This window comes from Erithacus rubecula, assembly GCF_903797595.1.
Source record: "Erithacus rubecula genome assembly, chromosome: 3".
Classification (NCBI taxonomy): Eukaryota; Metazoa; Chordata; class Aves; order Passeriformes; family Muscicapidae; genus Erithacus; species Erithacus rubecula.
The window spans coordinates 23816840-23841821 of NC_136689.1; the positions used below are offsets into that span (position 1 = coordinate 23816840).

Genomic DNA, 24982 nt, shown 5'->3' on the forward strand with positions numbered 1-24982 from the left:
TTTGAAAAGCTGGAAGGCATTTTGCAACATCCTCTGTTATTTGCCAAGCCTAGGTTATGCCTACCATACAAAGTGTTTAAAATGTGCTGCCATTTCCACTAAGCCTTAGAAATGTCTGCTTTGAAATTAATTTTTAATCTTCAAGTGGCACAAACTTCCTAGAGGGTTTGCTCATTTATTAATGCCCGCTGTGATGTAGGAGTTGCTGGTGCCTGAGGCAGGGAAATGCAATGCATTACTAATTATTACTAATTATTTTTCTTATATTGCATCATGAACATATATTCGTTTGCCAGAGCAACTTAAACCCATCTTCATTAATAACTTAAATGTGAACCACTCTATATAAAGTAACTTCAAAAAGAAAACATGTCAGGTTGTTTTCCCTTGAACTTTTCCAATCTAGCAATTAACAAAATATTGCACTTATTAATGTGCATGGAAACCTCTACATTTTACATGTGTGTAGGCTAGAGGAGGGGAGACAGGCAGACAATGATTTTTTGTAATTTTAACAATAGGCTTTTTCTGCACAATCCATGGTCTGTGATGGATCTCAAACTTTCCTCTAATCTTTGATTTCTCTTCAGATGACAGCGTGGTGGCTCTGTGTCCATGTACAACTGACCTCTGCAGCAGGGAGGGCAGCTTGTCAGACATCTGTAATTGCTTAGTTTGCAGTTTGCTCTCTGTTGTTCTCATAAAGCAATCTGGGGCTACAATAACCACCTTCTGAACTCACAGAATGAAAACATAAAAGTTTGGAAAGAAACCTTAACTCTGTGCTACTCCACATTCATCTGATGATTACGACATATGTAAGTAGATAATGCTACTAGCAGAATATATTGAGTTGAATAATATTATGGGTTTGTCTTTGATGGGAAAATATAAAATAAATGGGGTATACTGAAATGACTGGATACTTTTCATTTAAAGTAGTTACAAAGGCATTATTGATTATAAATATTTTGTTTTGAAAAGTGGATACAATCATATCTTCTTGGTGTATGAAGGTTTTATCCCTGCCTTGTAAAATTATTGACAACAGAATTTGCATACTAAAGCAAGAAATCCACAAAAATGGGAAAAAAGGTGAGACCTTTTGCCATAGGAGATTAGAGAAGACAATGGTGAGATTAAGGTCAAAGAGGACCTTAAGAGCATCACTTGTAGGGAAATTTGTTATTCCTGCTCAAAAATTTTTCTTGGGTTCCTGGAGGTTGTTACTTGTAGGAACACCTAACCTATACTACCTAGGATTCCTTCTCTCCAAATTTCCTTACAACAGTTGATTTTGAGGAGAAATTCGTGTGTTTTAAATATACTTTCTTGGCCACTGAAGTTATTTCTGAACTCCTCTGTATAAAATTCCCCACTTTTAAATAATAATTTTACTAATTCTGTCATTATGTTTAATGATTTTTAAACAGTTTTTCCTTGACCTATGCATTTTCATTCTTTTATTTTTTTAACTTTCAAAAGACTAAATCACCTCTGGCAAATGTGAATATAACAGATATCAAAATTGTGTCCCATTGAACCGGGGTTTACAGAATTTTATAAAGAAATATCTCATGTACTTGCTGAACAGAAAATACCATTACTTTGTAACAAAAAATGTAGGGCTTAACAAGCTCTAGAAACCCATTTATGACATATTTAGTATGCCTGGTATCATCATACCATGTGATGTCATGATATTTGAGTGATACCATGACATCATGGTTATATGGATAGGGCAGCATGTTAACAATATCAGGATCTCATCATGGAGAGCCAGCCTCATCTGTCAGTTCAGGAAGACTAAACGACTCCAAGGCCCTCTTAGGTCAGGAATCATTTAGAGCAATCTGAGTTTGCAGGGAATTTGCAAGTGACATGCAATTCAAAGGAACCTAAACAAACCCTATGGCATTGATGTTAAAGCTAAGGCAAACACTCTAACACTTTCAAAAGCAAAAGTCAGTTTCTGAAGTTCAGTTTTGGGTGTCTGATATTTGAAAGGGCCTTGTTTTAATAGTTGCAAACCAAATGCCCCAAACTCAAAACTTATTCAGATTGTCCATTTGAAACCATAGGGGGTTTTTCCATATGCAACCTGCAGAAGCAGATGTTGCTCTTTAAGGACTTTCACAGGAGAGCAAAAGATGAATCTTTCCTGATTCAACTCCAATTAAATTGAGAAACTGTTATTTCTTCACTGTATCCTCATGAGCAATGGACGCTTTTGTTGCTCTTCAGGATTCTTTGTCCCCTGGCCGGGTGTCTGTCTGGGCGTGGCAGGAACTGGAGGTGATGTGAACACTTTTTGGCTTTTCAGTGGGCTGGGTATTCCTCATTCTTCCCAGGACAGACCTGGACCTCCAATGACAGTGGCTGGAATTAGTGTTTCCCACCAAAAGAAAACAAGAGATAGGCTGCAGGGACAAGGTTCTAGGGGGTACCTTTCCTGCTCTATTGGACCAGAGGGATGGACAACAGTGAGTCAAATGTCCAGGACATCACATTTTTAATGAACAAACCATGGTACCAAAGGGCACAGATTTTCCTTTCCTCCCAGAAAGGGATAGGACTAAGCAGGAGTCTGGTGCCAGGATGCGAGGCTGATGGCCAGGGTGGAATACCCTGGGTACCTTAGGGGGTGGTGGCTAAGCCTTTGTGGGGCTGCCAGCTGCTGCCGTGAGGATGGTGGTGGGTTTGCTGCCTCGGCCGCCGTGGGGCTGAGGGCTGCAGCCATGGGACGGTGTCAGGGATGCTGCGGAGCTCCGGGGGATGCTGCCCCGTGTCGTAGGGCTGAAGCCGGTGCTGTGCTGACCGCCGGGCAGCGCCGGCTCGGCTGCTGTGGGGCGCAGCCTGCACCGCTGTGGGGGTGACAGCGAGGGGAGCGCGGAGGAGCCGAGCGGGCGCGCTGGAGGCCGGAGCAGCCGGGGGAACGGGCGGGGACACGGAGCCGCCCCGCCGCCACCTGCCCGCGGCCCCGGCCCCGCCCCGGCCCCGCGGGCGGCGGGGGTGTCGCTACCGGGGGCGCGGGGCGGAGGAGGAGGAGGAGGCGGGAGGAGGAAAGCGGCAGCAGCAGCTCTCGGGAGGAGCCTGTCCATCGTGAGACAGCAGATTCAGCCGGTCCTGCCGCAGCGGCGGGCGGCTCGGCTCGGCTCGGCTCAGCTTCCCTTCAGTCAGCGGAGCATCCCTCTGCTCCCCCGGCGGCGAGGGTCGGTGAGCGCTGCAGGGCTCCGGGAGCCGCTCCGCATCTCCCGGCCGCTGGCGGAGGTGAGGCTCCCGCGGGGCCGGGATCGGCGGGGCCGTGCCGGAGCGGCGAGTGCGGGCTGCCCTTGGGGCCCGGCGCTGCCGGCGGAGGAGCGGGGCGGGAGCGCTCCGCGGGATGCGCATCGACCGCGGAACCTGGCGCGGCCGCCGGAGGCGCTCCCCGGGCAAGCGGCCCGGCTGGGCGAGCGGGCATCCCGGCTGGGCGAGCGGGCATCCCCCGGCTGGGCGAGCGGGTATCCCGGCTGGGCGAGCGGGCATCCCCCGGCCGGGCGAGCGGGTATCCCGGCCGGGCGAGCGGGTATCCCGGCTGGGCGAGCGGGCATCCCCCGGCCGGGCGAGCGGACATCCCGGCTGGGCGAGCGGACATCCCCCGGCCGGGCGAGCGGGCATCCCCCGGCCGGGCGAGCGGGCATCCCCCGGCCGGGCGAGCGGACATCCCGGCTGGGCGAGCGGGCACTCCCGCTGCCCGCGGTGGCTCCGGCAGCCCGCGGCTCACCTGCGGGAGCGCTGCGGTGAGCGAGGCTCGGCACCTGCTCCGGTCCCTTGGGCGCCTCTCGGCCGAGGGCTCCCGGCTGGTGCCTGAGCGCCGAACAGCTTAAAAGGGAGTGATAAAAGTTTTTCATCTCTAATTCTTAGCAGAGTGTGAGCCTTAGTGGGTTTACTCAAGTCCGGGTCGACAGCAGACACATAGATCTTTCCCCCTTCTTAAGGTAGTTCCCTAAAAGGGTGAAACAAGGAGGGAGGGAGGGAGTTATTGCACTGGTGGTCCAGTAAAATAGATTTTCAAAAGGATGTTATTGCAGCTACCTCATCCCGGGAATCCCCCATGGTCAGCAGAGAATGTAAATCCCCAGATTTCCTGGACAAATCCCCCGTTTTATGGACTGGAACAAAGTTTGTTTTTCTGTCAATATTGCAATTGACAGAAAGTACAGATTGGAGCTACAAATGCATGTAACATAAGGATTCATGCAGATCAAGCAATCTAGCCTGCTAATATAGAGGGTATGAGATGGAAGGACCCAACATGAAGTTGGCATGTGACTTTGGTGTTTGCACCTGGAAATTTATCCTGACATACAGGATTTTGTCAGTGCTTTGCATGAGGACTTAAAATTGCTTTGGGAATGGCACTAAGTATCATGAAGCATGGGACTGCAAAACCTGTTTCAGAATGGAAATCCTGGGTCCCAGGACTGCCTGTCTCCTGATAGATGGTGTTATCAGAGCAATCAGGGAATTTAATTTCTGTTACTGTCAATGTGCTTTGTTGAAGTGCCTCATTTGTTCTTGCTAAGTACCTTGGGTCTGCATCCAGGTCTTCTCCCCATGGGAGTGCTCACTGTGACACTCATACTCTGCTTTATTTTCTTTTCCCAAAATCATCCACCTACAGTCCATAAAAATACAAAATGTGTGGTCTCTTCTGTATCTTCTCTGTGAACAGACTTTTTTGAAGACTGGGACTTATCTGTTATCTTCCTTGATAAGTGAGACTTCTGAGGGCCAGGTATGTGGAGATCCAAAAGATGGTTTAGAGTTGGATTGGCTAGATTTCTCTCAGCTCTAAACACCTCTGCCTCTAATTAGTCTACCATGAAAGTGCACTTACTGTAGTGCTGCTTTATCCACAGTTTAGGAGAGGAATCTTTTAAGGAGCAGCAATAAACCACACCTTACACATGTAGTAATTACTGGAAGTTTGGAAATCTAGCTACTCAAAGAATAGTCAGGGAAATATTATTTTGTACCCTACAGATCCTAAATTAAGAAGCTGACCTTCCAGCTCTTTCTATAGAAGGAAGGGCAGTGAGCTGCCCTCTTTTGTGATGCCTTTCAGTGGCTAGTTTTTTCATTATTGAAATATGTTTGTTTTCCAGTGTATTTTTCCAACTTCAGGTTTCTGGTTCCTGTTATGCCTCCCATTGGTAAAAGCTTTGCTTTAGCAGCTGTCTTCAGTGTAGGTTCTCTGAATGATGCAACAAGAACTTACATGCCTTATTTTCAAATAAATGAACAGATTTAGTCCCTTGTAATTTTTCCTTTTGTAAGGCAGGTTTCCAAAAGCATTCCTTGCTGCCCTCTGTTTTCCAGCCTGCAAGGAGAGAGAGGGGAAATACTAGATAGAGCTGGTTGCTCTGTCTAACATGCTGTGTTAGAGGCACCACCATTGCAGGATATTGGACAATGATGTGAAATGGGCTGGAAGGGAAAAAGATAAGGGATTTAAATAGAAAAATCATAAGCGTATAGAAAGGCAGTATTGTTTTTGAAAGCTTCATTTACTCTTGCTTGTGAATCAGTTAATCATTTGGTATCTTTCAGCTCCTCAAACTTTAGTTCTTACAGAGATTTTAAACATATTTATGGTCACTCTAGGACTACTCAGGCTTATTAACCAGGGCTATGCCTTGAGTGCCCTGTTGAGCTCCTTTGGCTTGGTTTGACCAGCAGCAGAAGTAGTAATTAGGCATCTTTTAGCATTACCAATACCTAGTGCCAAAATAAGTTTCTTGGAGGTGGTGATGGTATGTTAACAGAATGATCCTCCTTGTCCTTTCCATGGGCTTTAATTTTCAGATAAGTTGGAGGGAAGTAACTCTGAAATCCTCACAGAGGTGCGCAGGGTTATTCATATCCACAGAGATACAGCCTCAAGCTCTCTGCCATAGTCAGATATAATGACCTCTCAGTGCAATACTCTCTGATACTTACAGATTTTTATTTTAAAAACCTTAAATGAAAAAAAAAGCATAATGACTCTAGATGCAATCTGTGTTTAAAAGCGACATTTTCCAGCCAAAATACTGATGGAATATGATGGCAAAATGCCCTTAGTAGAGATGCAACATGTGTTAGTAAAACTGTGCTTTGCCAATGTAGCTTTATTTCTGTTCATCAGAGCAACATAAGTCCTGCAGGTGAGTCATATTTACATGTCCATATGGGGGCTTGCTTTTCAGATGAGGGCTCGAATGGTCTTCCTTCCCCTAAGCTGTTTGAAAGCAGGCAGAAAGGTAATGCAGGAATGATTAACATTAACAGAAAGACCCAGACTCAGTCTAAATCTCAGATTGATGCAATATGTCCATTTGCTACTTGGTAATAATCCTTCTAAAAGTGTGCTAGCTCTTTTTTAGTTAGAGATGGCATTGAGAGCTGTTGTTCACTTGGCCATCTGCAAGACTCAAAATAAGACAGTATACAGGAGCTTGCTCCCCCAGTGCTGTTCATTTTAGGTGGCATCATCTTGCCAACTTTTCTGGGAAAAATGGCTACTTCCAGGCAGATGGCAGGAGCTGCAGGAAACTGTGAAGAACACTAATGTGTGAGCCACTAGATCTTACAGATACAGGACATCTCTGATAATCTGTGACAGGTGATGTACTAACTCTTACTGAGCTTAAAACTGTACTCCTTCATTTTCTGCTGTGCTTCTTCTGTGATTTTTGTTGTACCTTTTGAAGCAAAAGCATTCTGAGGAGTATCTGAGAGTGCAGTGCAGCATGGAGAAGGCATGGAGCAGGAGTGATGCTTTCCTGAAGCCTTTTATGGGCAGCACACTGTAACTCCATACTGAGGTTTAAGGACAGAGGTCTCAGCCCTATCACTGCTGACAGTCATGGGAGTTTCTCTCTGACTTCTCTGGTGGTGAGCTCAGCCTATAGAGATGGCAGAAGTCAGCTGCCCTCATTGTCTGAAATTGTTTGATACCTCTCCAAATGCTATTGGAGGAAATGAGAGTTTTGCAATAACTTAACAGAGTTTATATGAATCCCGTCTAAGTGCTGCATTGACCTGTGTGCAGATATCAGTGTTACCTGATGAATAATAACTGATTAGATGTCTCCTGTGATTCTTGGCTCTTAATCTTAGAGGAAAAGTATACGTTTTGTGTTTAACATGCTCCCATACATGTGAATCAGCTGATCTGGAGAGACAAGTTACATCAACCTGAGGAACAGGATCCCTTCTGGAGCAGGATAGTTCTACCCTGTGTGTTCCCCAGTGCTGGTTCACTGTCCCTGCTTGATGCTAGAATAATTTATCAATAATTTGATTCAAGGAGAAGGCTCATTTATTGCCACTCAGCAGAAAACAGTTACAGAAGGAATCTTTTAAGGACCTAACTTTTTGTTTACAGTGATATTTTTTCTTCACATTTCCTTTTCCTCTTTCTATCGTTCTTTGAGGCTTAGCCTTTTCTCTTTTCCTCAATACTTGTCTTAACATCACATTCCCTCCCCTCAGCTTTGTTTTCTCTCCCTAGCAGAGAAATTGTATTAGTTTTTTGTTCTTTTCTCTCTCCATCTGTGATGTGGTACAAATAAATCCAAATCCTACTCCTCAGTTATTAATTTTTCACTTCAGTCCAGCAGAAAGATGCAGTGTGTTTTGTGTTCAAACAATAGGGAGTTATAGTAAGGCAAAGACACAAAACTGCCTAGTATGATTAAATATAAATAAGCATAATGGAGGATATCTTTCTTATCTATTTATATCACTTTATATCAAACCTTCCTTGATTCTAATATTTTCAAGCTGAATTTGACAGAAGAAGCTGTGCTATGTTATACTGAAACTATGCCATGTTAGTATTGAAAGTTAATTACTGTAGGTCTTAGACCACATGCAGGGAAAATATGGATTTCTCTTGCCTTAAACTATTCACCCCTTCCGTTTTGTATCCATTAAAACAGATCTTAGCTTTTAAAGAACATAGACAGCTGTATTAAATCCTTACTATTCAAGGCATGCCCTTGTTTCGTGTTTTGCACATTAGGCCTCCACTGTTAGGATCACAGTGGTTACCAGGTCACTTGGTAATTGGGGCAAAGCCATTTCAAATGATTGCTATTATATATTTCCAGAAATTAAAATATGTAATAAAGCAGAGTTGCAGAGGAAAAAGCCCCCAAAACAAACAACAAACCAACTCAGACTGCTTTTAATATTTTCTTGTATTTGAACCTATCTGTTCTGGTTTAAAGACTGCTCCACTGACACTGAGCTTTTAAAAGAATTTCTTCTCCAATTCTCACAGCACAAAGTTGGGAGACTATCTAAACTCATGTGACTAATTTCATAATACATGTTTATCTTCTCTTGAAGTAATATAAAAGATTTGCCATTTTCGTTAATCTCACTTTTCAAAGTCGTATGATGTTGTTTCTTTTATCTCTTTGTTTTTAGTTACATTTTGAGCAATTGCTGAGCCAGAAGGTGGTTTGTATCATAATTCTGATTTATTTCAGATCTTAGCTCACCCCTAGTGAATTAATTCTTTGTCCTTTTTAGCTCAAACTGCTCACAGTTTTGTCACACGCTTACAGCACTTTGTTACAGACTATCAACTTCTGCCAGTCTTCATTGCCTAGGAAAACAAATTACTTCTGCAAAAAGCAGAGAAAAGATAGTTCAGAATATACGTGCTTATGACTGTAAACTGTGTGGTGCATTAAATAATGAATGGCTTAAAAATCTATAACCTTTTGGAATGAAACAAGAAATTTGACCTAAATCATACCCCCTAGTGTGCAGTTAGCTATTAATGTACATAATCTGCTGCACTTGGCAAAGCCTGTGAATGTTGTATCCTTGCCTTTCACTATCTCCACAGTAGTAATAATAATACAAGAAAAATTGTGCTGATGGGATAGGAGGGTATTGTACTGGAGTCAAAATTAAAAAAACAGTGATGCCATTCTCTCTTTGTACTGAAAGAGCCTGTGGGAAAACTGTCCCTTTATTTCCCACAGTATTTTCGTTTTCACAGAAAGCTGAATAGCAAGAAAATGCAGGAAAGCCTAGTTTCTCAGCCTCTAAAAGCCTCTGAAAATATTTTAAAAACACCTTGTGCAAATTCAGTACTTTATCTGATAATCATAAATTAAAGAGCCTTAGGATTTTACCCATATGTTTAAAGCACAGAACTCAAAAGATGACAGTAAATTATATTCTTTGTTAGGGGCTAAGATGGAAAAAAATCCCATATTTCAGCCTTACTTCTGGTTTTGTCTACACTTTATACAGGAGCCTTTCTGTACGTAACACTTACTGGGTTTTATTGTTTACTCACCAGTGATTATGGAGACAGGGAAGTAAAAGTCTCTAGACTTCCACGTCAACAAACATAAGAGTCTTTTTGAACAAAATTATAATAAAATGCATCTGTAATATCACTTAATACTAGTGTTGATTTTGAAGTCTTTAAATGGAGATCATGCCTCCTCAGCATTCATTCAGTAAAGTTTAATTAAGTTCAATTTTTTCCCCAGAAAGTTTCTGATCTGAATAAAAGAAGTGATGAATTAGGAGTAAGTATGATTAAAGTTGGTTGCCTCCCATTTTTTGTGTTATTTTTCTTGAGGAACTGTGTCTGTCTATATAGATATATATGTATGTATGTATTTTGTATGTGTGTAACTGCTGTATAATATAATATAATATAATATAATATAATATAATATAATATAATATAATATAATATAATATAATATAATATAATATAATATAATATAATATAATATAATATAATATCCAGTTTTGCTAAAGGATTAACTTTAACTATTACCCAATTACTCCTGGGTTCTTTCTGGCTCTCTGTTCTGAAACTGCAATGATCTGTAGAATTTTTTAACTGTATTCTGATCTTAATCCTCAATACTACTAGTTTAACAGTTTGATGTGGCTGAAAACCAGACATGCACCATTTCTGATTTCCTTGTGGACCTTCTGTGGTCCAGTATTTTTTTTGACAGCCACTAGTAAGTGTTGATATATTTTCCAAAACTATCTGCATTGTGTTCCCCAGTTGAAGAGAACTGGTGGTCTCTAGCTAATGCCTTGGTCTCAAATTTTGGAGCCAAGTCCTGGTGTACTGGGCCATGCACTAAGGCTTTTTTCTGGAGGCATCCTGCACTGTGCTCCAGGGATGTGATTGCCCCACCATTTAGGATGTTTGCTTTTGCTCTCAGTCAGCCCAGTTGTGAAGCTTCTTCCCAGTGGAAGCCAGGCCATTTGAAAGATGTGTATGTATGGAAGAGAAGAGCCCATGTGCAGCCAGCCTTGCCTTTGTAGGGGGCTGTGCTTGAAGTGCAGAGCATGTGCACATCTGAAACCTGGCATGCATACTTGAATTCCCCAAACTGGAAGTTCTTACAGTGCCTGGGAAGCTCAGCTGCATTTATACTGACAAAATGGTGTGGAAACAGAAACTAAAATTGCTGTCCTTAAAAAATCAGCTTGGCTCTCACCTAGCTCCTGAAGCACAGGTGGTCTCTAAAATCTCACTTTTTCTCCTTTTTTGCCCTTTTCTTATGTGTTTTTACCTGTGAACCCCCAGACTCAACAGCCATTCTCTGTCTCTCTGAGGCTGTTCCATATAGTTCACATATGCCAGACTGTTCCACTCTGAGCTGCAGCTGACAGCATCTGCTCCTGCTTTTAGTGACCCTGGTTTTAATGGGACTCACCTAAAGTAAAGGACTCTCAGGTAATTTTTGCTTTTGCTTAAATAGATCTCTGCCTTCATCTGTGCTCTGACCAGTAACCTATATGTCCTCTGCAGTAAGTACCTTTCCAGTCTTCCCTGCTGAGCCTGCTTCACATAAATTTAAAGTATTGAAGTTTCTTTGGGTGTAACAGAGCATGTGGGAGAAATAGAAAGGACTCTTCAGCACCTTGCTTGAAATGCTCAGGAAGAGAGAGGAGTCTTTGGCTCCAGATACTAAATACAGCACTGTATTATAAACTAAACAGTCACTATGTGTAATATAAACTAACCCTGAAACAAAGACTAGAACCCAGGGGCCTCTGTTAGGGATTAATGTTCGCTCTCTTGCATCTGCTTCTTCTGGTCCAATGAATCTTTGCAGAAAAGAAATTAATAGAAAATAGCTTCAATGATTAAGAATGCAATCTCCATTCCTCCAGTCCTCACTCATTAGCAAACAGTCACCCTAAGAATGTGGGTTTCAGTCTTCTCAAGACCAAAAAGTCCAAACCCCCCCAGCAAACCACAAATAAACAAACAAACAGTCCCCAAAATATGTTTCTCCTATTCTGGTGGAACGCTTCAACCACAGAAAAGATAAATGGAAGGCATAGATTTCTTGATTCATTGTCCTCTCTCATATTCAAATTCTTTGCATATGCCCCTTAAATTATGTTGTTAGACATCTGCTTTCATAATTTTGCCTTGTTATCTGGACATACCTTTTTTCTCTTCTGTCAGTCAGCAGGGATATTTGGCTAAGGCAGGCTCTGAGCATTCATCTTGCTTTATTAGTACTGCCAAGTAAGCCCTGGGAAGTACAAAGAGAATGGCAGTGTTGTTTATCCTGCTTTTTGAGAACTTTCTGTGTATTTCTTACAGCCTGTTTTCTAAATATTTAGCTGTCTTGACTTCAGAGCTAAAATCAATGTGTAATATTTTTAACCTAGTTACATCCTTAAAGACATCAGCAGCAGAGCAAAGCGTATTTTGTTATAAGAAAGAAATGGTATCTGGGTAAGTCTTCCAGAAAAATCTGTGTGATGGCAGCATAGCTTGTTCTTTGATGTCTCTCTGGCAGTTGTCATAACTGGGTTAAGAAGCAGAAACTAGAGCATGTATTTTTCATGTTTGGGTAAATGTCTTTGAGTATCACTTTGCTGGCCATGTACCACTAGGGTTATCTCAGGAGGAGGGTGGAAAAGTCAGAGGGGTCAGTTTTACCCCCCATATGGAAGGGAAGTACACGTTTTAATGGCTGGAATATTTTTGGGATGGAGAAAAGGAGTCTTTGTTCCACTTTAGGGGAGACTAGCAGACATCCTGAAGCAAAATTCAGTGTTAGGTTTTAGTAAATCATTAAATTTACCCCTGGGAAGAACTTTGGCACTGTTATGATGAACAAGATATTTTATATAGGTTTTGAAGAAGAGGTCATATCAATGATAGCAGCAGATTTCATTGACATCTGATCATTGTATAAGAAATACATACAAAAGAAATTGAAATCAAAGACATGAAACACAAGGATCTTACTTTTCTAGGTAAGTGACCTTCAGCTTGAGGTTTAGATTGTTACCTTTCTCACATTATCAGTCTCTAAAATCTTACCAATTTACAGCTTGCATTTGGTTGTCTTTTAATGTCAGAAAACAGCTTTAAATTACCTTACTAGGTCACAGAATCATAGGATGGCTGGGGTTGAAAGGAACCTTTGAGATCATCTAATTCAAAGTCCCCTTCAGTGGATAGAGACACCTTTCACTCAGAGCTCCATCCAACCTGACATTTAAACACTTCCAGGGATGGTGCATCCACAGCTTCTCTAGGCAGCTTGTTCCAGTGCCTCACCACCATCACAGTAAAATCTTTTTTCCTAATTGCCAATCTAAACCTACTCTTTTTCAGTTTCAATCTCTTACCACTTGTCCAGTCACTTCAAGCTGTTACAAAAAGTCTGTTTTTTTTCTTGCAGGCTCTTTTCAGGTATTGGAAAACTGCAATTAGGTCACCCCAAAGCCCACTATTTTCCAGGCTGAACAAATCCAAATCTCTCAGCCTTTCCTCACAGGAGATGTACTCCATCTCTCTAATCAACTTGGTGGCCTCCTCTGGACTCCTTCCAACAGGTCCATGTTCTTCCTGTGCTGGGGACCCCAGGGCTGGGTGCAGGGTTCCAGTGGGGTCTCACTGGAGCACAGCAGAGGGACAGAATCCCCTCCCTCACCCTGCTGGCCACACTGCTCTTGGTGCATCCCAGGGCATGTTTGAGTTTCTGGGCTGTGAGTGCACATGGCTGGGTCGTGTCCAAGCTCTCATCCATCAGCACCCCTAAGTCCTTCTCAGAAGGGCTTCTACTCTTGATCTGTTTATCCTGCAATTTCTCTCTGGAGCAAGCTGGGAGATTCACAGAAAATAACACAGGGTAACAAGAAAGACCAGTTAATGTGTGGGGAATGTAGAGTCACAAAATTTGGAATTTTTTATGTCCATTCCCAGCTGTATACAGAGCCACATGTGGAGTCCTGGGTATAACAGCAGCCAAACAGTAAAAGATAACAGACAGAAGCTGATAAAGAGGGCAGTGGCCAAGAATGCTTAGGAATCTTCTATTCTACAACAGCTGAATGTTGTCAAGCAAGCAAGTGGTTGCTTTGTTGAAAACATTTGCTCTTTGTAACAGATTCAGAGGGCACAATTCCTCAGTCAGACTCCTGGGAAGTACAAATCAGTATTGGCTGCTGCATCCTTGAGGAGCATCTCAATGGTCCTGCTCAATGCAGCAGCAATCTGAGATCATTGTGTAGTTATAAGTGTGCTCTTTAATGCTTATTGAGAGAAAATCCAAGACATTGGAAAAGACCTATTTAAAATTCAGTTTTCTTTGTGGTGATATGTGCTGTTGGTTCTGTGGAATTCAATATAAAGGGAACATATTTGGTGCAAAACATGCAGCAGTTTTGCTGGAGTGACATGTTAGTATGAGTCCTTGAGTTCATTCTGCTCCTTGCTGGAAGTTTCTGTGTTTCTTGCTCATCTCCAGTGTTGACAGCAGCTTCTTCCCTTCAACCTTGATGGCTCTTCCATGGCACTAGGTTTGTTGGAACTGAATAGATCATGGTAAATTTAAGAGACTAAAGGAGCATGAGAGCAAGGGATGACAAGAAGGTGTTTCTTTGACTCTACTCATGGTGCTGGAAGAATGGGCAGTAGTAGAGTTCTGCTCACATGCTGCTTTGTGGGGACCCTACAATTCTGCTGAAACTGAGTTTCACTTTGTAGTAGGGCCATTATGGAAGAACAAAAGTGAAAAGATTAAATGGTGATAGATTGGAAGGGATGTGTAACTGAGCAGTTGTGGGTACATATCTTACACCCTGTCAGCATCAAAATAAATAGGCTAGAGATGTGCTGACCTGTTGCATAGCAACCAGGAGGAAGCACAGAACCAAATCTCTGGATGCTTGTGATTTGTAAACCTTTACAGAGCAAAGTACAAAACCTTTGCCCATCTGCAAGAAATGTTCAGAAGCTGAAGGATAAAAATGATACATTCCCTGAAATGTAACACTTGACAACCATTTTTATTTATAGATAAATACAGAGATGCAGTGTAAAAAGCCTGACTATTCTGCCTCAAGGTTATGTAGAAAAAATACTTTGTCTCTCCAATTTTACTTAGTGTTTTCCTGAATTCAACACACACAGGAGATTCCTTTAAACACTGCGAATGCTGAGTTTTTGCAGCTGCAAATATTTGCTCGTTGTTGTGATTTTGTAAACATTGATATGCCCATTTAGCAAAATTATTTATGTTATTCTACTGAAGTCAAGTACAAATTCTGATGCATGATGAAAAGAGGCACTCATGTTTATTTAAAAATTGCTGTTGAGATGCTTCAAGCCTCTCTTGCCCATTTGAAGTATGTTTCAAACATTATTTTCAAATGAATGCAATGTATTAGAGTGCATTTATACTAGGGTAGCAACTCCCTCTGGTTTCTTGCAGACCAAAGCTGTTTATCTGCTTTGTTTCTTACTTTGCAAGCACACTTTACAGCTGTGGAAGTCATAGGTAGATCTCATGGGATTTTTTTTTCTGTTGTAAAAATATATAATATTCCTCACTGTAGTAAAGATGCTAATTTGTGCCAAGTAGGCATAAATACAGTACATGATAGAAATGAATAATTTTTTTCCAGTGGAACACTTCATATGTCAGAGTTTCAATAGTAGCAGTACTCCTACTTTATAAGCCATTCTTTAAAGCCAAAACCACAGAGTAATATATTTTGTTGTTTAAAATCCTTTGCATTTCATACCAATACATTTTGCAGTTTTGAACTCAAGTAACTGGCTATTTATGAAGGCATATTAATAATACATGTACAGCATGTCTAAATGCTAGAATCTCCCTATTTGCTGTGGAAAAGTGTATTAATGAATCAATTATTTATGATTAGTTATATACTGTGACTAATGCCATATGTAACAGTATCTAATGAACCCCTTTGATAATTGCAATGGAGATAATAATGAAAAGGACAGCACAGGAAGTCACAAACCAGGAAAGACCTCAAGGCTCATGAAGAGTAAAATTTCTGCTCCTTTTGGAAAACCCCTACTCTAGTGCAGCCTACTGAATGAGCAGCATTTAAAAATCCTGCAAACACCAAAAAGCAGTAAAATTTGTAGGCTTTTTAAATGTGCTACTAGATTTGGAAATTTAGGTTCCTTTTTAGATGAGCTTGGTAAAAGCATGCAGGCAAAATGCTCTTCTAGCAAATGCAAAGAAAGGCTTGAAGAGAAGCGAGATCTTATATATTGTTTACCTTTTCTACTTTAAAAATTGCACTGTTGTAATTGTCTTTTTATTTTCTTTTATATACATTGGTCATTTTGGGCTTATTTTTTCCTATATTTAGTCCTACCTACATACACATCTTGCAACTCTTTGTACCTGTTCTTCTGGTTTTACTACTCTAATAAGTATCAACTTATTGGTACTGAAATTCAAGTAAAACCTTTTTAAATACCTGTGACTGTTTCTGCTGTTGAGGGTTCATATAAATGCTTTGAAAAAATATCTGCTCAAATATTGAATACTGATCATTGATATAGATCTTGTAGCTTGTAAAGCTACAGTAAAACTGGCTTGCATCTGTAAAAGCACTGCATGGCTTTTTGTCCTGTTGGGGATAAGATGCTGCTGTTTGCATTTTTATATTCTTACTGCAAATGAAATGGCTGTGAGATGTTACCACTTGTGGGATGAGCTTAGTGGGGTAGGTTGATGTATGTTGTGTACAGCAGAGAAGTTTGTGCAAATGTCATTATTATTTTGAGATTAATGTAAATTGTCATTCAAATATCTTGTTTCATACAATGACAAGCTACCAGGAACTGTTTGGAACATTTTAAGAATAGAATTCTTCTCACCCTGTGTGAGACATTTACAATGGAGATTTCTAGAACTTAATGCAGATCACTCAGGGCCCTTTATCATCATTAAAGAGGAATTGGTGACTTTGGGGTGTGCTTAATCTTAGCTGCTTTTTAGGAAAAGTGGTATCACGTCCTAGAGTACCCAGTCGCTTTTGATTTTAGTTGTACTGATGGTAGGGCTAGCTGTGCATGTGCACTGTGGGCATCCAGGGTGCTGTAGATGATGGAGTCCCAAAATCAGTGCCTGGAATCCAGTGCTGCATGTGCACAGCCCTGGGTGGCTGCCATCCTGCTGGGCCTGGTGTGTAAGTCTAATTAACTGTGTTTCCAAGCCTAAGAGGGGATTCTGAGCCATGTTTAATGCACATGGGAAAAACTGACATCTTCAAATGGAGAACTCCAATTCATTGAAAGGCATGCTGTGAGGAGCCAGCTCCTTTTTCAGTATCTCAAAGGAAGGAGCATTTTCTCCAAGTATTGGGAGCTCAGGCAGCTGCTCTCTGTGCCAGGTCCTGATAACAAGAACCTATGCTAGCATGTGTGGTAAGCTCTTCTGGAGTGGGAGGATTGTCTCTCCCATTTTAAAACCATGAAAATAAACTGAGCCAAACAAATAAAAATTGATCTAAGATTGTGCTTCCCTCAAAGAGGGGAGCCCCAGGCTATGATAATTATTTCTACACTTACTCAACCTTCAGTGTGTTTGTTCCTATGTGTTCCTTCTCCCACACAGGGGATTTAATTTCTTCAGTACAAAATGTGCTCCTTAGTGATTCCTCTGACCAGTGCTTTCTCCCAGGCTGCAGATTAGGTTGTGCATAAGCCTTGGGCTGTCATTCTGCACCACAGAGAATGTAAAAAGTAAATCTCTCTTACTATTTGCCCTCATCCCTCTAGCACTCAGAATGGCATTTATTAGAAATTTGCTGCCAGTAATGAACACTGTTAAGTGCATGGTTAATGCCAAGCAGAGTGACAAGGACATTTATCTCCTTGCTTGCTGCCACCTTGCTGGCATCTGAGAAGGGTGGTTACATACCCTTGGTGCTCAATTTGTGCTAAAATTGTAAACAGCCAGTCTGCATGTTGGTAAGCTGTCTGGGGGGCTCAGGCATGATCATAATATATTCAGAATGAAAATATATAACTGAGCTCTGGCAACATTCTTTGAAGGAAATTTAATATATCATCTTTGTTGTGTGTAAGATCTATCTTGTTAAAAATAGAGCAAAGTTATAATAGGATTTGGTCCCCCTGACTGGAGCATTGTCAAAAAGGGGCCAGGCACTAAACCATTGATGCTCAAATCAGGGGAAAAGCTAGTTAGCTTCCTGACATTAAGGGAATGAATTTTTAGAAAGCCATTCATTGATATCTGACAAACAGCTTGAAAGGGATGCCAAACCCTCGGGGTTTCTGTCAGTAGCCTTAAAATGCATTTGCATATTTTTTGCATAGAAACAGGAGCTCTCTCTCTGTTGCCAAACTGCAGAACTAAAAGGATGCAAAACCTCTATCTAGTCCAAGGGGCTCTGAGGGGTGACTTCATACTCAGAATTCAAATGTGTGCAACAGATTAGGAAAATTACTTCAAATAGGATTTCAACCATATCTAAGAGGGAAACAGAAATCCTGAACACATTGGTAGGCAAAACACTATCTGCACTGCCATTAAAATGCTTGGGTTTTTTCCTCTGGGCATTTCTCATATAAAAAATAGCTCACTGAAGTCAGCTGATCACACAGATTAATGTTAAGGTGCTGCTGCTTATTTTTCTTGATATCAAATGGGATTTTTTCTGACAGTTTTGATTTTCTCTGATTGATAGCAATACTATTACGGATAGGATGAGAGTGGTGGAGGAATAAAGAAATGGTAGTCCTTCACATGCAGCCAGTGTATCCAGTGGTCCTGTTGGTTGGCAGCTGTTGTGGAGTAATCAGAGTCCCCTGGCCTTTAAAGGATGCCTTGCCAGCATGGGCAGCTCTGCTGAAGTGCAGAATCTGTGACAGTGTGAGCTGGAGTTTAGCTGCTCTTATGCCTGTCCATTTCATTAAATCATTTCCTTGTCTGATTCCAAATGTTATTCTGTTCTTTCCTTTAAGGAAAATGCTTGCAAAGACAACAAAGAATTTGGGGCTGAGATTGTGCTTAGTGTGCAGGTGATGTTTTGTTGGCAATATCCTTTATGTCACTGGCTAATTATGCTTTTATCATTTTGAAGAGGAAGCCAGTGTCTGCAGTAAAATTCATGATGAATGAAAGTGCCCTGTGATTTTTAGCTTAGATAACTTTACTCTCTGGTCATCCACCCATCCAGGCAGTAATATGAGTAGAGTTCTCATTATAGTAGCAGAGAGCTGACATTCAAATTTCCCATGCATCCAGTGAACAATAGATTTCCATTGCATATACATGGCACTGCCATTGATCTGATTGATTTTGAGTTGCAGCAGAGGATATGGTCAGTGATGTGTGAACAGGAAAGGCACAGTTAACTCTTTTCATGAATGTCTATATCAGTCAGAACTGTCTTTGTTTCAAAGTCCTAATAAGAAAATCAGTATTGATACAGTTAGATTACAGTTCGTAATGATTATGATGTTAGAAAATCAATAAATAATTTGTGATTTAAGTTACAGATTTATGCAACACTGGTGGGGTTTTAAAACTGTAGAAAAAGATTGGTATCATCTTCTCTTCAAAAATTTGGCTCTATATCTGTTTTTATTTCCTTACCCTTCATTGTCAAGGCTCATGTACATCAGCAAAGGCTGACAGAGATTTAAAAGACAAGGAGTATCTGTGGCTTTACATCACTATTCTAAACAAAAGTGGGTTTAAACGGTGGAAGAGGTCTTTCAGTATTTCAGAAGAAATGTTTTTGCCAAGTTTGTGTGGATGGCATAAAATCAGGAGTGTTAGGCATGTCTTCTGCCTCTTGGAAAGATGAACACAGGACTATTGGCAGAGCAATGTGCTGCTTCATTAGAGACAAACTCCAATTTGCTGGGTTGCCTGGTTTTGTGCCTTGTCTGCAGCTTCTTGGGGGAATGGCCCAGCTTTCCCTGGAAAGGGAGAAGAGGATTTCTGGGCAGGATAGCACCTGCAGAAGCAAAAGCTCTCCTGTTTCCATTTGTTGCAAGTAAAATTATTGCTTGTCTAAGAAGTGTGGGGCTGTTTGGGGCAGCTCTGATTCTGGTACTTGAGATCTGTTTGTGGATCTGAGTTCTGCAGTCTGGCAGAGCTGCTGAAGATCATGGAAATCAAAAGGCTTCAGCTTCACTTTGAAAGCATTAAAGCAGTATTTTGAACAGTAATAGGTTTGCTTCACAAAGGTAATTTTGTAGTAGAGGCAGTTGGAAAATATATTCCACATCTGGTCTATTTTCTTGAAATGAAAATTGCGAAGAAAATGTTCCACTTTCTACATTGTCAGTATAGTCAAGGACCAGTCTTTATATAGAAATGTATTTGTTACAGATTTAGAAGCCCTCCTTTTGATATAATTAACTTTTATTTCTTTTTCAGTAAATAGGGTAATAATTCAATTTTCACCTTGATTTCCATATTTTTGTTTTCCAGCAGAGTCAAAATGTCAGACAAAAGTGATTTAAAAGCAGAACTTGAGCGCAAAAAACAACGTTTGGCTCAGATAAGAGAAGAAAAGAAACGGAAGGAAGAAGAAAGGAAGAAAAAAGAGGTAAAGTTGCAAAACCACCTTTTAGATAGCTCATGCTTGCACAAGGGGCTTGCTGAGGTTTTGACATCTCAGTACTGTATGCCCCAAGGTATCTGTCACGTGGAATGAGATACTCAAACCCACATCAGACTAACCTTAAAATCAAAAAGCTTATTTTCAGTCAAGAACGTTGGGGTGAGGGAATTGCTGTTAAAACCACCACACTGTCAAATGACAACAGTTTAGACAACATGATGTGCATGTGTATGGAGAAAGAAAAATTGATTTGCCACAATGCTTTTTCCTGGGCTCTCCTTCAATGAAAAGGGAGTGGAGAGTGGGGAAAGACTGAAAGAGGACTCACGTTGTTTCAAACCATTACAATCTAAATATGTATTTTTGTACTCTGAAGACTAGTTTGATTACTAGCTAAGGTAACAGATTTACAATTATTATTCTCCAGGAAAGTAAAACATAATTGCAATTGCATTTTCATCTTCTGGCATGGGTGCATCTTTCAGTTCTGTTAAAGTTTGATTGACATATTAGTTTATTTGTCCTTGACAATATGCATTAGGTTTATCATTAAAGGATTTGTACTTCTTTTTATTCAGTCACTTAGTGGAATAGAGGTGAGAATTGACAGGGAGTGGATATTCATTTTCATGCAAAGTCAGAGAAGCATTAAGTGATTATGCTTCCTTTCCTTCAAATGTCAACACTTACTATAGTTTAAAGCACCTGTTATCCTTTACTAATAACTGGTTTCCTTTTAAACTGACACTTTAATATTGTACATGAATTTCATGGAATTACCGTGGAATTGTGATGTGATCCAAGAAATCAGCATTCCAGTTTTGGCTGTCTTTTTAATCTTTATTTTCATTTGAGCCACACTGTGCAGTTACAGCAGAGGCCCCAGTGGGGCTCCCGACTCGCTGGGGAAGTGCTCCAGGAGCAGAGCTTTAAATGGTGACACTTTCAGAGTCCTCTACTAAAGAGCCAGAGGGAAGGGGGCTGAGCTAATGGCTCAAGGGAGCTACTAGCTCCTTTCTCTTCATCCCCTGACTGACTTCATGCCTCGTGGAGAATTGTGGTGGTTGAAACATTTCCATTTCTGAGACCATGTCTGCAGATAACACTACAGTGCATAATTGTGTAAATGGGCTGTGCTGGGTGGGTGCAGGAGTAAGGCTGGCACTCACAAAGGTGCTTGGCCATTCACACTGGTGCAGGAGAGCTGTCTACAGCCCTACATACTGTGAGATAGTTCATGGGAACAGCTGAGCACAGGAATATGCCTGGGCATTGACTATAAAATCAATGTTTCCTAACTGTCTCTGAACTGGAGAGCATGGGGATGCTTCTGAATTTCCAGGTTTTCTGTTGTGCCTGCACCAAAATCAACACCAGCCTGAGGAACTGTACAAGTCCTCTTTCCCAACACTCTGGTTTGAGCAGAAATCCCTCATTGTGGGATTCTGGCTAATGCAGGTGCTCCTACTGTTTTTGGATGCCCATAGATCAGAGTGGAAGAAGTCTGATGTGTGGAAGCTCCAAGGAGGTAGAGATAGCAGAGAGGGGAGGGTCTTGTGGACCTTTAGTGGACCAAGGGCTGCCAAAGCCCTAGTTTAGAGATGCCAGTTCTTTCCTTTGCACCTCTTGGATATTGAAATTAATGAGAAAATATTTATTTTCCCAACAAGTGCTTAGAACCAAATGTAGGACCTTAAGCTACATCACTGAAATGCAATGGAATTTTATTCTTGATCCTGAAGTAAGTAGGAAAGGATCACTTTTATTCAGGGTAATGCTACCTGTTGTTCTATGGTCAGCTTTTATGTTAGTTGAATAAGTTGCACCTAATGAGCGAGAGTTAGAAAATTCCCATTGTTGTCCTGTAAAAATTCTTGCAAATATCCTTGCAAAGACCAGTTTTACCATCCATTTAGGGAAAAACACCGTTACTGATATGTACAGTATGAATTATCTAAGTTATAATTTACCTAAAAATATCAAAATGAATTTCAAATTGTACATATGCAGTAGTGCATACAAATATTTTCACACATATAATTTCTGGAGCTGATTGTATACGAAATTTAAATTTTTTTGTTTTCTTCTGGTTTAACTCAGGCTGATCTACAGCAGAAGAAGGAGCCAGCTCAGGAGGATTCTGACCTAGACCGTAAAAGAAGAGAGACAGAAGCTTTGTTACAGAGCATTGGTATATCCCCAGAACCACCTCTAGGTATTTAAGAGAAGCACACTGCAAAGCATTCAGCTCTGCCACAACTAATGCTTTCTTTCTACTAGAGCATGCTTGGCTTTTTTGGTTTTTGGCTGTATTAGTGAAGTGAACTCTTCTGTTTGAATGCCTGCCATACCATTCACATAAACAAGCTCATGGCATTTTGAGTACTTGTCATTGCCAAAAACATCTGTTTCATTTCTTCAAGAATTTTTTATGAACATAATGCAGGTTGGTTTTGCATACCAGCCATGATTTCTTTTCTGATGGACTGTTTTATCTTTTCACTCAAAAAATGTAAGCTCTGTATGTACTTCATTAGCCTCAAGTTTTCTTTCAAAAATTCAAATTAAGCATGTATAAGGAAGGAGGAGCATAGTCATGTGGGAACTCCCACTAAGTTTCTTTTAAAATTAAGTAAAACTAGAGAAGGAAAATTTTTAAAAAAACCCCAAATCATAAATAGAAAAACACTTATCAACAGACACTGTTGTAGATTTTTATTCTGGTTTCATGTGCTTGATATATTTTTTGGTTTTGATGTTTCAGTTCTAGAACCTGAAGTCTTCAGTTTAAAAATACATACATAGGATTTTACCCCTAATCATTTTTGCCAGTAATATATAGGAGAAACTTCAAATTTGACAAAATACTAAAGTATTGGTTTAGGAAAGCATCTTATACAGACGCCTGGGTGCATATGCAAGTAGGCAGTGACATTCTGAATTGGAATTTGAATTAATTACTTGCACCAACCAACATTTATTGAGAAAAATTACTAATTTTATAAGTTATGGTAGAATGACTGAAGCTTTTAGACACCACTTCTCAGAAGAATTGTCTGACAAGTAATGGTTAGGTTATTTTTATGTGTAATAAAATATGTTTTTAAAATTATACCATGATACAAAAGTAAGATCAAAGATAAAATCAGATATCTTTTTAATGTATAGCATTTAAAATACTCATTTTTAGATAAGAATGAGTATATTTGTCCTTATGATTTTATTAACCAAACACATATATTCATGTTGCAAATTATCCGTTTTTATCTTAGTTAATTATTTTTATGTTTAATACTGTCAAAAGAACATGAAAATTTACATGTAAGATAATTTCTTTTAGTTAAGAATAGTATTTTGTTCTCTTTTGTTCCCTTTACATACACTCACAATTAATATACAAAGGAGGATTTAATTCCACCTTCACACAATGCCAGGTCTCACTGTGAATATGGAATATGTAAACAACCAGACATACCTGTAACCTGCCAAAGGGCTGTCACAAAGATGAATTCACTTTTCATGCTGCAGTCATTTCTGTGACAGTCTCTAGGCAGAATCTGCATTCAATGTTTGACCACATGGAAAATCTGAATCTCTTGACAGGTCTGTCATTACACATTGTAAAGCATAACAAAGTATTTTTAAGTTTTACTCTCTTAAATCTATAAAAGGAAATGCACATGATTTAAACCAAATGGAAACGTTGCTTTTTGCATTAAATCCTCTTTTTGTGTTTTATTCAATGTGGCTGCTTTGAAGACTACTTGCTTTAAATCTTGACTGGAGCCATCTCTTAATTTTTAATATTTTTGAGAAACCATTTTAAAAGAAATCAGGATATTTTTTACTCTTTTATTTATTATTTCTTTGCTGAAGAGCTTTAACTCGGGCTGACCTTGAGCTATGAACTTCCTTTCCTGTTTCAGGAAACAAAACTGCCTTTGCATGAAATATGCTTCAAAAGCCCTGGCAAGGCAAAGAGAAAAATCATTTCAAGAGCTTGGGCAAATAGTGTCTAAACCAAGGGAAACTTTTCCTTGAGGGTTGAAATCATGTCCCACCCAAAATGGAAATTTTGTATGACCTACATTACTTAAGAAAACAATCACCAAGCAAACTAATGTGTATTCTCAGAATCTTTGGGAAATGATTTTAACTTAGCTGGATTTCCTTATTTAGCTTTTTTTTTTTTGATGTCATTTCCACACTGCAGCCTTAGAGCATACCTAATGGAGACTGGCTTTTCATCTAAATTCAGAATTTGAAAAGTGTGCTTGTTCTGTTGCCTACTTGACTTTACCAGAAGAGTTCACTTAGTTTTTTTGGCAAAACAAGCCCCTGATATTTCTTCATACCTTTAAAATCTTTTGCAAGTCAACTTCAAACCAGACTCAAGAGAACAAGTGCTATCTTATTTCCACAGGTATCTTCTCTACTGATTAGCTGTAGATTCCCATTGGGCTTTCAATCCTGTCTAAATACATGTCAGTTTTAACACTTCCAGAAGACTTAAAATTCACTTGACTCTCTTCCTTTTCTTTTTCTTTCCTTCCTTATTTGCTTTCACCATTTCAAACTCTCCTCCTCATTCATCCACTATCATTTTGGTCCATTGGTTTTGATTTGTCTGACACTGCTCTTCATCAGTGCAGTCGCTGCATGTGTTAACATGGGATACCTGTTATTTTCATTATTTAGTCCCAACCCCTATGTCTCCCTCTTCGAAATCAGTGAGCACACCCAGTGATGCAGGCAGCCAGGACTCAGGGGACCTGGGACCCATAGGAAGGTAAGACACAGACTTAACACACTTGAATAAATGGGAGGTTTTTTCACTTTGCTCTTCCCCATTTTTTTCTTCTCTGCTGTAAATGATAACATGCTGTATTGAATGTGTGCTTTCATTCCTGCATTGTCCACTGGGTGTTACCATCCAGTAAGAGTGGTCTCAGATGTGAGGCAAATAAATGCATGAAGCCAGTGGATCTTAAGCTCAGAGCCCCAAACCTTGTAGTGGAAGCAAGAGCTGAATTTACACGTCTAAAATGGGCAACAG

The 24982-nt window shown here is 40.4% G+C and overlaps 2 protein-coding genes across 16 annotated transcripts in view; one reads left to right on the forward strand and one right to left on the reverse strand.

The window, feature by feature from the left end:
* Positions 1-24982, reverse strand: part of SGCE (sarcoglycan epsilon) — a 452776-nt gene that overhangs the window by 292060 nt on the left and 135734 nt on the right. The gene's annotated exons all lie outside the window — the stretch shown is intronic.
* DYNC1I1 (dynein cytoplasmic 1 intermediate chain 1) overlaps positions 3034-24982 on the forward strand; it is a 182582-nt gene continuing 160633 nt past the window's right edge. The window contains exons 1-4 of one of the 4 annotated variants that reach the window (XM_079301007.1): positions 3034-3270; positions 19794-19911; positions 22027-22141; positions 24625-24715. In XM_079301007.1, coding sequence (XP_079157133.1) covers positions 19804-19911; positions 22027-22141; positions 24625-24715 — 314 coding nt within the window. In that variant the 5' untranslated portion in view covers positions 3034-3270; positions 19794-19803. The remainder of the gene's footprint in view (positions 3271-19793; positions 19912-22026; positions 22142-24624; positions 24716-24982) is intronic. The other 3 variants (XM_079301009.1, XM_079301010.1, XM_079301008.1) reach the window with 3 other exon arrangements.